Below are 12,980 nucleotides of genomic sequence, written 5' to 3' on the forward strand. Positions count from 1 at the left end.
ATGCACCATAAAACACAACGCAATGACCTTGGAACATTTCTTCTTCACATAAAAGCAAGAAGTTTATGCCAGAAAGCAGAATTTCTATACTTTAAAAAAAAAAAAAATCACGGTAACAACAAAGCGCCCAGCTCAGTAGCACTAAACAATCACATAATTAAAAAAACCCACACCACACCCCCCCCACTTTCACCCCAAATGTTTACAGCTTCAGCAACCATATCATTAGGAGAGGGCAAAGACGAATGTAGACATTCACGCATCAGCCCTACCTCCTCCACCCAGCTGTGATTTACAGGCAGCACACGGAGCTCAGAAGCCTCCTTACCTTCTGGATTTTTTCTTGACCTTAGTCCTACCATGCCCCAAGCGTCAGAAGCTCACACCAACACACATTAAGTAGAGACGGTGTTGGGAACCCCTGACTCACACAGCAACTCACCCTGTTGTCTACAGGACCCCCTCCACCCCATGTCTTGCACATTCAGCCAGTTCAGGACCTGTACCTTCTGCCTGTCATCTCCAAACAGGCTTAAGAAATGAGAAATGCAGAGTTGGGGAGGCAAACAGCATGAGTCACGGAATCACAGAATTGTACAGGTTGGAAAAGGCCTTTAAGATCATCAAGTCCAACCATTAACCTACCACTGTCAAGTCCACTACTAAACCACGTCCCTAAGCACCTCATCCAAACATCTTTTAAATACCTCCAGGGATGGTGACTCCACCACTTCCCTGGGCAGCCTGTTCCAATGCTTGACAACCCTTTCCGTGAAGTAAAATTTCCTAATATCCAATCTCAACCTCCCCTGGTGCAACTTGAGGCCATCTCCTCTTGTCCTATGGCTTGCTACTTGGGAGAAGAGACCAACCCCCACCTCGCTACAACCTCCTTTCAGGTAGTTGTAGACAGCAATAAGGTCTCCCCTCAGCCTCCTTTTCTCCAGGCTAAACAACCCCAGTTCCCTCAGCCGCTCCTCATAAGACTTGTGCTCTAGACCCTTCACAGCTTCGTGCCCTTCTCTGGACACGCTCCAGCACCTCAATGTCCTTCTTGTAGTGAGGGGCCCAAAAACTGAACACAGGATTTGAGGTGTGGCCTCACCAGTGCCAAGTACAGGGGGAAAAGGGTGAAGAACCAAGGGAAGGTAGTGAGTATGGACTACGGTCCTGTCTCGGGAAGCCATAGAGCAAGACGGGGCAGCAAACCGCTGACAATTTTGTTGTGCAGCTTGCAGGCTCAGGAGCTCAGCCGCAGAGCATCTCAGCCCCAAGAACCGAAGAGCATCCCTAGGGAATGCCTGGCCAGCTGAGGAGGAGACTGAACCAAGCGCAGCCCATGCAGTCTGCGGGCATGCCCGTGCTCAGCCCGGCACTGCTGACTTGATCGCTTCTAGTTCTAAGCTTTATCTGGATGGGAAGTTTCCACATCATCTACCAGCATAACGAAGACCACAATAAGGATGTCACCCTAAATACAGGCACACAGCACTGCCAACACAGCTGTCAGCAGTTCTGACATTGTCTGAACGGATGGGAAGGTAACCCACCACAACTCAGCTCAGCCGAAGCCACTGAGCAGAGCTGGTTTACGCTGTCACATACAATTTAAAAGCCCAGTGGTAGCCCCTGGTTCTCAGTGCTGCGGGCGGGGAGGAGGGAGCAGCTGCTGTTTGCTGTTTCCCTGGCGAGGGCTCTGCGAGGAGCAAACCCTCCTGCTTGCTTTCAGGTGCTGAGGTGATGGAGCAGAGTCAATTCTTCACTCTGAATAATGGCAGGTGAGGCAAAGGTTGCCAGCTTTATATCACTGTTACACCATATGGCTAAAAATCAACCATCGATATCCAAGACTAATGAAAGGAACTTATAAGAGTCATATAAATAACGTAAACATAGAAATTAATATGATTCGATGCTCACAGAAAAAACATAAGGAGTGCCACCTATCTGTCTATCCACAGACACAGGATGGCAAAAGTAAGTTTCTTAACCACATCAATGCCCTTGCTAACACCCATCAAGCCTCTTCTTAAACAATAACTTCACAAGGTGGTTTGAGCCAAATTAATATTTCCCTGTTGCTGAAAAAACAAGGGCTGCGCCTCTTCCTCCCATCTCTGCCCCTGGTTCCTGATCCAAATTCCTGTCACTCAACACAAGCCAGGCTTCATGCTTTTTGATCACGCAGCGAGACAATTTAGTTTTATAAAATGGCTCAGAAGAAGTTTTTTGGGTTTTGCTGGGTCAGCAAGTTGAATGACAAGAACTCAAGAGCTAACACAAACAAGGTGTGGGGTACCGCACAGAGGAGATGGAGCACCACCTCTCTGTCCTACTAGCAGCAAGATGCTAATTTGCATCACTCAACTTGAGACAGTGCTCAGAGATAACCAACTCAACTACCAAAAGCAAGCTGGTGTCTGTTATTTTAGTTTTTCTCTTAATGTTGCAGAAAGGTATTCCAATCACTGGCAAGGTATGATACAGTCATAAATTTAACAAGAATTGGGATGAAACAGCTTACTTGTTACATGTCGGCAAAGTCAGAGCTGAAAGAACGGTGGTGGGGGAGGTCTTTTCTGAGAAGCATCAGATTTCAAATGTTATCCTAAGTAAGGAGAAACTTTAAAAAAAAAAAAGGAGGAAAAAAAGAGGGAGAAAAAGGAAAAAAGAGGGAAGGAAAAAAGGAAAAAGAAAAAAGGAGGGGAGAAAAAGAAAAAAGGGGGGGAGAAAAAGAAAAGGGGGGGAGAAAAAGAAAAGGGGGGGAGAAAAAGAAAAGGGGGGGAGAAAAAGAAAAGGGGGGGGAGAAAAAGAAAAGGGGGGGGAGAAAAAGAAAAGGGGGGGGAGAAAAAGAAAAAAGGGGGGGGAGAAAAAGAAAAAAGGGGGGGGAGAAAAAGAAAAAAGGGGGGAGAAGGGGGGGGAGGGGTGGAAGGGAAAACCACACCCAAAAGTAACTTCATTTTTTTCCCAGGGTACTCTACAAGTTCTTGTTTATCTGAGCAAGCCACAAATGTAAGCCTCTGTATCTGCCCACGAATTACAGCCCAGTTACTGCGAATGCAGATTCGCTATGAATCAGCGCTTGCCGTTAGAGCGAGGCCTGCCCAAACACAGCTTTCTGCTCTTCTCACCTGGTGAAGAAAGAAACTATGCCTCATGCTGGAAGCTCCCCGCCTCAGTCCAAAGTCCTGCTTTCCCTACTCCTGACCAGAGTCTTTTTTGAAAGCTTTACACTGCTTTCAGCGATGCTGTCCCACTCCCGTTGCTTCCCCAGTGGCTGGCATCTCCGTAGAGTGGACAACACGAGTCCTTGTCCAGGCCAAGATAAGGGCTGCGCTAGTCACAGCTGTGTTTAAATTCAGTGCTGGTTTTACTATAGACAAAAACAGGGACCGCAGAGCCTCAAAATAGCATCGGAAGAAATCTGAAGTTGCTAAAAGCAGAAAGAGATCCATTAAACATGGACAGAGCCCCCTTTTGCAGAACAGCTGGCTGTTAAATTTAAGCGATTGCTTTTTAATATCAACTCTGAGGTGACTGTTAACTGACACTGGGAAACTGAGTTTAAGAACACAGGCATTTCAGGAGACCTACACATCACCCTTCATTTTCTTTTTAAATAAGGTTTTAAAATTTGTAAGGAAAATAATCTCACTGGGAAGCTATATGAAAAAACCCTCACTGTTTCTAATCAGGTGCTATGTGCAGCAGTGAGTAATTTCTTTATAAAGTAACTGAAACCGTACCTGTTTTTTTACAATTGGCATCTTGTCAACTCAAAATCCTCACAGATTAACACTATCAAGTTTGGTTTCCACCTAACTACTCCTCTGGATTTCTTTGTAGCATCGTGAACGATCACCGAAGACACTGGGTTTGTGCAGGACTGCAGCACCTAACATCTCTTTGTCTTCATTCTCCTACCTGACCAGCTTGGCTTGTGCCACAAATGCTAGAGCTTCACCAAATGTACAAGCCAAATGCTACCAAACTTCGAAGCGCTGTAAAATAACTTCTGAACTGGTTATTAAGCACCTTTATCCATCTATGAAAATGCACACTTCCATGCTCCCAATTCAGCCTAGGGCACAGGGCATCTAAGTGCAAATTTTCTGTCCCTCCTCCCTCATCCCCATAAATTGTCTCAGTGCAGCTGCTTCCTTGATCCCATCAAAACAACACCAGAACAGGTGAATCGCAAAATGGCACGGTTTGTTTAACTGTTATTTTTCTAAATTAAACTGGCCAGCCATGGCAAAGTTTAAAAAAAAAAAAAAAGTTTTCAGGAAGTTGCATAATCCAATTAGTTCCTCCTTCCTATGCATCTTATAACCATAATTAGTCACATTAAGAAGGTAAATAAAGTGTAGCAAATTGTACCATCTGACAAGTTGACCTAGAATTTATTCTGCACAAAACATTATCCCCTGTATTTTTCATAGGAAAAATAAACCAATTCAATATTCCCTTTAGAGATAAAACTTCATTCAAGGCCAAATGCTCCCAATTTATTTTCTTAATCACCCTTTACTACATGATGGTTAATCATTTAAAGTCCCATAATACTGGCAACAAACTGACCATATAAATTGCCATTGCAGTTTTTCCAGGGAAAAGTACTTTTAAAGACGAGGGTGATAAGACAAGTCTGCCTATTCAGTATAAAAAATTTAAAGTGTGAGAATTAATCTAACTAAAAAGTGGGTTGTTAGCCATCTTTCAGGAGGGTTTCATGTGAAACAGATGCTGTTCTTAGTTTTCTGCAGGTTATAATTTATACTACAGGTAAGTAATCACCCATGTGCGATAGCTGTGGTTTTGAAGGGCTGAAGCTACATCCTATAGATGGAAAAACCTACCAGTGTCCATCATTCTGCAGATAGATCCCTAAAAACTAATTGCTTCAGTTTCAGGAGACCTACTGCTCATTTCTGTTAGTTTAGGAGAAAAGAGAAGCTTAATGTATGACAGAGTCATAAAACAGTACTGAAAAACTGGCAACTTTAAAAAAACCCAAATCCTGCATATTAAGCAGCCATTTTTCTGTAATGTTTAGTCACAAATGATGGCGGTTTCAGTTTCGTTTTGCTGTGAACTTCAGTCTTATGACTATTTTAACATGGAATTAGTACAGTCTTTATAATGTCTGATCCTTTCTCAAAGGCACAATGTGGAAGTGACTGAAAAAACTGGTACAAACTTCAAAGAGCAAAACAATGCATTTCACTGCTGAGACCAAACACACATCATGAGAAAAATCAAGACGGGAACTTCAAAGAAGGGAGGAAAAAAAAAAGCCGCTGAAAAATAAAGTAGGTGGAAAATTTCAGTTACGATTAGCCCCATTTCAGAGGCAGCCTACGGCAAGCCATGCTTGAACCGGATCTCTTCCATGGCAGCCTTGCAGTTCAAACAGGCCGTTGCGGTCACAGCCAATGCTTGCGTGCAGCAGGCAGGGAGGTGACAGGGGCTCCTTCCACAATGTCCTCTCCTCATCTCCTGTGGGGTGCCTTCGCATGCCTGGGCCCCCGAATTCTGCCCCACTTGAGCCAGGCAGGATGGCTCCCTGCCAGAAACCAGGGGCTGAGCTGTCAGTGCTGCCCGCCTTGCATCCTGAGCAGGAGCTTTCAGCAGCGGCACTGGTCCCTGTCCGGCCTGGGCTCATCCAGCGCTGCAAAACCAGGCACTTTCCTTTCCAAGGAAACCCACAGCACGCACAGTAGCTAGCGGGACGGAGAGTGCGAAACAGATAATTAGTTAATGCCTCCTTCACAACAATAATCTCTGCAAAGTGGCAGCTCCGGTTTTCTAAGGACTTTGCCTTTAAAGAAAACCAGATTGCTTGAACTACAATGGATGATGGGAACAATACCGTACTTGTCTGCCTCCGAAGTATCCCAGAAACCCTTGGACACCATCGGTTACAAGGATTACATATTTTCAGTCTCTGGCAGCAATTTGCAAACCCTTCTCATGTGACCAGCAACAAAAAAATGTTAACAAGAGCATTCACAAAAGTGGAGTTTCACAATTACTCATGCAAGTAAAAATTCACACACAATATATTACAGTGAATATGGATTCATAAAAACGATCTACTATGAAAAATTCACACAGCCGCATTAAGTCGTGCTTAAGTAACACACTGAGGAAATGCCAGTTGCAGTGTGAATAATTAATATGAATAGCAAGTGAATAGTTGGCAAGAGGTCTCAACCTGAAATAATGTTTAAGTATGTAAAACCTTCTTGAATAATCAGCTAACTTATTTGTACGGTCACAGTCTGTTCACAGATAATTCACTACTATCAAAAAAAAAAAAAAGGAGCCATATTTATCAGATAAAACCATTTACTGAGAACAGCTCACGTCAATTTACTCTGTGAACTGTTCCTCATGTCAAGTTTCATTGAGTTTTTGTTTTGCTTTTGGTGGTAGAAGATTGTATCAGAGCATGCCTTTGGAAGTAATGTCAAAAGCATGATTGAAACCAGCAAGCTGTCTCCAGCCCTGGAGACAGTCCAGGTGTGGAGCCTAATGGCTGAAAGAAGACACAGAAGCAGATCCTCACCTTGTGAAGTATCTACCCCACCTTTCAGACTTGTTCTGCAAAATTGCTTCAAATGCATGCATTGAGTGAGGGATTGTTTTTTAAAAAAATGTGACATATCTTCGAGCTTTCCTCCTGAGAATTTTCTCTTTGGGGCTACCTTTTCTAACAGAATTTACACAGAACATCTATATTTTAGGTGTTAATCATTATTAGAGATCCAAAATGCGTATTATGCTGAGCATACTTACAGCAGTCAGTCACGCTAACGTGCACATTTTATGGCACATTGTATACCCTCAGGAAGCTAAAAGCAGAACATCTACTCAAGCATATTCCTGCTTTTTGGTATGTATGTTTACTTAAGTACGTACCAACCATTAAATAAGAGCAAACAAATCCTCCTGAAGAGCAAAGAAAAATCTTGTTGGTACTCTGAGCAGGACTCTGTCTTAATCTCTGTTGATGGCTGAAACTCTTGACCATTATCAGCTGTGCAGCTGGGATTGCAAGCCACCTGCTAATGGTATTAATGCCATTTTCTCTGTCTCGTACAGAATTAACAGCATTCAATACTACTATAATTTTGTTTCCTGTTGTTTTTTGTCATTAAGCTTTTTCCACCATTAGCCACAGACATCTTGGTGCAAAAACATGGCACAGAAATGTTCTTATTGCCAACCTGTGAGGGTGATATCATCATCATCTATGATTTGCTCTTCTGCGACGTCCAGAGAGCTCTCGGTGATCATGTCACTAGGTTCATCCACGCAGGTTAAGCCAGAGTAGTTGTGTAGGAGGTCTGCACTAGGAACATGCTCCACGATGACAGCAGGGAAAATAGACGGATCACCAAGCTGGGGGGATGGAAAAAAGAAAATTAAAATAATGATAGTTAGACTACATCCAATCTAACCACTTACTGATTAATATTTCAAGAGACCTATACCACATCACTTGAATATTAGACCATCAGGAGGGAGTACCAAAGAACAAGGTGATTTTTAGCACATAAAACCAACTAGCAGCAGTGTCCCACTATGGGCCAGAGGCTGAGTATCACTGTAGTATCTAATACATTGACTTTACTCTGGCAGGTAATACCAGACTCCCACGACACTATTTTGCAGCATAAAAGCTGACAATACTGAGGAGTGGCACAGCACAGTAAATGCTAAACTTTGCTGGCAATAATACTGAGCAAGCAACTTGCTGCAAGCACCTTAATCTTTTGCTCTTCCTGTCAAGCTGGGGGTGGAGGAGTCCTGTGGCTGTCAGGACTGGGCGAAGCTTTCACAGGCACCAAGTCTCCCAGGAGACACTAGTTGAAGATCACTATTTTAGGGGACGCTTGCTACAAGTGTAACAGGGAGTGCTTGATATATGTGCCGTAATACTTTCCCTCTCTAATTCTTATGGCTTTAGTCACTTGACATTACTTCCCCCCCGCTTTCCTTCCTAAGTCTGCTTTCAGACATCATCCTTCTGTCTCAATAGTTATTTTGCATCAGACGTAGAAGAAAAGGGGCAGCTGGGAAGACAGAAATCAAGCTGACCGGTAATAATAATAATAATATGCACACTCTCTGAAAAGGCAACCATTCAACAGGAAGAGGTTTTCAGAAAATACCATTTACTACAGACACAGTATTTTCCAAAGCGAGTCTTCTAAAATGGCATTTGCAAGAAGAAAGTCATAGCTGATGATAGCAGAGCAGGCTCAAAGAAAGTCTAGTGTAACTCTAAGGCTCTCTCACTATAAAAATAGATCACATTATGAATGTGGCAAACTTAAGAACAAGAAAACAACCCCAAAAGTTGCTAAAACATGTTTCTGAAAAAAACAGTATATGCACATTTGGTCTCACCCTCCACAGAGCACAGATATGCATGGATCAAGCAGTTTTTTTATTTAACCACACAAGAAAAAAGAACAACCATATGATTATGAGCTTGCTTAGGGATTGCTCACGTCTCACAATCTTGCCACTATGCACACCGCCACCAATGGAAAATGGTATCAGAGCTATTGGCTCAGCATAGACAACAGCTATGGGAGTAAGCCTCTCCTAGGGAAGAGCCTGGAATGTAAGTACTGAAAGTAGAAAGTGCAATTAGAAGTTTTAAAAGGCAGTAATTACCACTTTAAATTGCTCTGTGTTTTGTAAAACATGTCTCAGCAACAACTGTGGTAAAGGGCAATCAGGAAAAAAGGAAGAACTAAGAAACAAAACTAGTATTTCTATGGGCTTCTATCATGGACAGCCTGCTAAACAAACAAACAAAAAAAACCCCAAACAACAAAACCAAAAGCAAAAAACCCACAAATAACCTACCTAGTCTACCAAACAGAAGCTTCAAAATAGAGTAACACGGTACAAGATCGATAAAAATGAACAAAGGGCAGACCAGTTAAAGCCCTCTCATGCAATCATGTTGCCAGACGATGGGCATATATCAAGTCAAGCAATGGGACAGCTTCTACGCCACACCTTTGTGGCCACCCCTCTCCGAGGATGCACCTTGCTTGGGCTGAGAAACCAGGACCCACTGGTGGCCAGGAGGTCCCTGCTGCTCCTCAGAAAGCATTGTGTTCGCATTGCACATCCTGTTTGTTTACTGACCCTAACATCCCAGACCCTATCTGCTTCCAGGCAAGAGTAAACAAATAGATTTGATTAAATAAAACCAAATCAGTAAAAAAGATAAAGCACTGTAAAGACAGAAGAAAAATAAAATACTGTGTGCATTAAAAAAGGTTTTATTTTCAACAGTATGTTCCAGAAACCAGAAGGAAGATGGTCCGTGGCAGTCTCATTACCAAGATAAAATTCATGCTACAGAAATAGTTTAAGCACCCCAATTTCAGTAATATGCCACTGTATATAACTTCTGGGATGAAGTGACATATATTGTATGCCTATATATGTAACTACATTAAAAAAAATTTTAAAAAGGATTACACATGACACTCCACTCAGGCTCCTGTCATCTGCAAGCTTTGCAAGTACCTGTTCAATATTTTCCTGAGCAGGTAAAAACTATGGATTTTAGATAGGGAAGATGCTAGTAAGACAATTTCAGTCTTCTCATCCTGCTCTAGCTCATAGACATTAGAGGTGAAGTACATCTCACCTACCTTCAGACAGCTGTGGTGCAAGCGCTTGGACTTGAGCTAGTAACCCTAGGTTTCCTTCAGAGCCAACAGAGAGAAATGGGTATTTCTAGGGCACAGTTTTAGGCTCCTGTGCTACCATAGGATGAATCATGCCCTAAAAATGCCTATTCCTCTCTGTTGACTATGAAAGGGTGGAAGCGTTAGGGTGTCTATTTCTGGTGTAGGCGTCCATCTCCTACACGCTCATCAGCAAATGGCCAGCTGCCTCCCCGCCATGTCTTCGAAGCGAGGCGCTCCTTCCTCCCTGCTTCTGCCATTGCATCAGCTCGATAGCTGCAGCATCTGCAGCAACATGTCGAGTTGCCCGTCCTTATGATAAGCCTCATGTTAGCTTCTCCTGGATAAAAGAATTACTCTGCCTCAGCACCGTCCTTCTCCAATGACTGACGCTCACGTCACTGACTTGGCTTCTGAGAGGAAAAACCACCTCCAGCACTGCTGTTATTCTTTAGTGGGGACAAGTCATAAAAAACTGTTTCAGAATAATAAATGAAACACAGATAAAATCACCCGATTGTCACACGTTTTCAGCTCAGTTTCTCAAAGCCTTATTTATATTACACCCTACTCGTCGCTCTGCTGTGAAACCTAATTACAAAAGCCCAAGCATCCATGTGTTACTGAAACACGCTTCACCGCTGACCGAAATGTTTCCTGTGGTACTGAATAGTGCTGCTGTCACACATCCCAGCAGCAGCTGGTTTGATCCATATCATCAGATGTGATCTGCTCTGCAAGGTTAAACTGTATTTTGACCATGTCTAAGAACAACCACCTTACACATACTCCAACACAGCCACTGTGTGTGTCTACAGGCAAAGAAACTCCCGTGGCAGGGGAATACCTTGTCACTTGAACTTGGCACTGGACTGTCTGAGGAGCTTGCTGACACACTACGTTTCCGAAAGACAAGAGACGAACAGAAAAGCATTCACTCATGGTAAGACACTTGAAATGTGGTTTTCTTTAAATTAATAACAGTTTTGAACTGGAAGGGTCAGAGTAAATACCAATTCTTGTGGCCTTTTATTTTAAAACCATTGGTACACCTGCTTCCAACTCATACCTTACGGAGGTACAATGTATGGATTTTCTTTCCTGCCACAGTTGTGAAAAGGCAAGGCTGGAACAAATATGTAATATGCTTTCAGAGAGAAAGCATTCACGCAACTGCAAACAAATCTAATTTGAAATGCATTTTTGTGGAAACTGTCATCACTTTTTTGTACAATATTTGCAGTTGGTTATGATATAATTAGCAAGCATTTCGTTCAGTTTTAAAAGCTATACTACTACTGTATGCTGATGTATGTATGACTGTGGAGAGGTAAAAATCTCACCTCGGTACTTCTATGATGTTCTTGATTTCATTGAAAGTGCCTGAATCCCAACTGAGAGCCAAGCTAAAGCTTCCTGTAGCTCTGTTGTTGTAAGACACAGGAATAACTTTGTACGCATTTAGAACTGCAGAAGAGCCCGTGTTTACGATGGCTCCCTTTGATGCTAGTGTGTAATGAGAACTGGACACAGGGAAAACATTAAATTAAGGACTAGAAGGTAGTGATTCAATTAAGACAAATTAAATTACCTCTCTAATAGCAAGATCACAAAATAATTTATTTCTAATACAAAGGTGGTTCTACATGCACTAACAAAAAGGAAGAGTGCAAAGTATTCCAAAATTTAAAAAGTCCCAAATTAAAGTGTCAGCAATGATTTTCAATAAATCAAGACATAAATCCATAGAAGAACAATTTGTGTATTTTTTCCTTTTGTCTACTTCTGCTGCTTCATCTTTCTCAGGCAAAATATAGTTAAAATATGACACCCTAGCTCCGCCAAATCTTTGGCTTGGCTTCAACGCATCTCCCATGTCTGCTGGACACAAAGGAGCTGAGCTCCTGCTAAAATCTTCCCAAGTCTTAGACACCAAATTCCTCACTGTAGTTTATCAACAACCAGTCCTGTAGACCGACCTTTAATAATTTGGAGGAGTGCAAAGCCTCAGACAGGTGCTGAAGTCCATGGAAGGTCCCATGAGCAGGTCCTTGAAAGCATCAGTCATGCTCCATGACCCCCTGAAAACTCAACCCTGCCCTCCTCCAGGGCCCAAAGGCAGCAATCTTCCTTCCTGCTCTCAAATTCTTCTTGGGTGTTTGACATGCTGACAAGGCATCTCTTTTTTCCTCTGAGAATTTTCTCATCAGCTGTCACCAACTGACAGAAGATCAAAACAACATCCTGGTTGTGGAAATGGAAAATAAGGAAGGGGATTTCTTCTGCTCTGGAGGTACTGTCTTCTCATACTAAAAGTCCTCTAAGGAAGAAAACTTGTCCCAGGAATATGGTGACTAGCTTCTAACTGGTGTGGAATAAATTTTGTGCAAGTGAGTGATGGGTGGGAAGACAGGCATGCAATAGATAGGAGCAGGGAAAAGCTACATGGGGCGGGGAGGGTGGGAAAAAAACCTCAGTGAAAAAAAATGGCTTTTTAACAGAGCAACAGAATTCAGACTTGCAATACAGCTGGCCATTTATTTAAAAAAAAAAAAACAACCTAAACAAAACTAGGCAAAGGGACCTTGGTGACTAGAAAATGGGCTTTGGTTTTCTCTTGCTGAAGGTTCCTGTGCCAACAGCAGAGGCAGCCTCTTGACTTTAAAGGAGTTCCCATGGCCAGCATCTGAGAAATTACCAAGTTTCACAGAGGGATGCTGGAAGCAGATAAATGCTGCTTGTTTTCCCGGGGAGAAAACCTCATTACAGATCTCACAATCATTTCCTTAAAGTCTTCAAAAAACTGCAAGTGGATAAGGGGGGGGACTTTCTGCAGAAGCTGGAAATAGCCAAAAAATGTAGACCTTGGCCTTGACCAATGTGACCTAATGTTTGAGAAAGCCCATGGCAACGTCAGGGAACATGGAAGAGCAAACCAAGGCACGAGAAGATGGTGCAGAAGTCATGGCCCAACCTAAGGACTTGGACCCTTCTTCCTCCGAAGAAGGGAAGAGAGAAACATCCCTCAGAGATACAGAAGGTGACTTCAGACACAGGTTACTGCACGCGTCAGAGCCACTTGAGAGAGCACCTGTTGGCACAGAGCAGTCATGCTGGGGACCATGCTAGCAATTTAATGGTTGCGATGATTCAGTGCGTCCCTGGCACCATTTAAAACTTCCTAGTATGGATCCAGCCTCTGTGGCTGCTTTTATTCAGCTTTTTAAATTAAGAATGTCCTGATCAAATATCACA

The 12,980-nt window shown here is 42.9% G+C and overlaps 1 protein-coding gene across 3 annotated transcripts in view; it reads right to left on the bottom strand.

Annotated features, from left to right (window-relative positions):
* Positions 1 to 12,980, bottom strand: part of ELF1 (E74 like ETS transcription factor 1) — a 69,660-nt gene that overhangs the window by 24,709 nt on the left and 31,971 nt on the right. For all 3 annotated transcript variants that reach the window (XM_075488758.1, XM_075488765.1, XM_075488760.1), the window contains exon 3: positions 7,233 to 7,407. In XM_075488758.1, coding sequence (XP_075344873.1) covers positions 7,233 to 7,407 — 175 coding nt within the window. The remainder of the gene's footprint in view (positions 1 to 7,232; positions 7,408 to 12,980) is intronic.

Source organism: Mycteria americana, chromosome 1 (assembly GCF_035582795.1).
Source record: "Mycteria americana isolate JAX WOST 10 ecotype Jacksonville Zoo and Gardens chromosome 1, USCA_MyAme_1.0, whole genome shotgun sequence".
NCBI lineage: Eukaryota > Metazoa > Chordata > Aves > Ciconiiformes > Ciconiidae > Mycteria > Mycteria americana.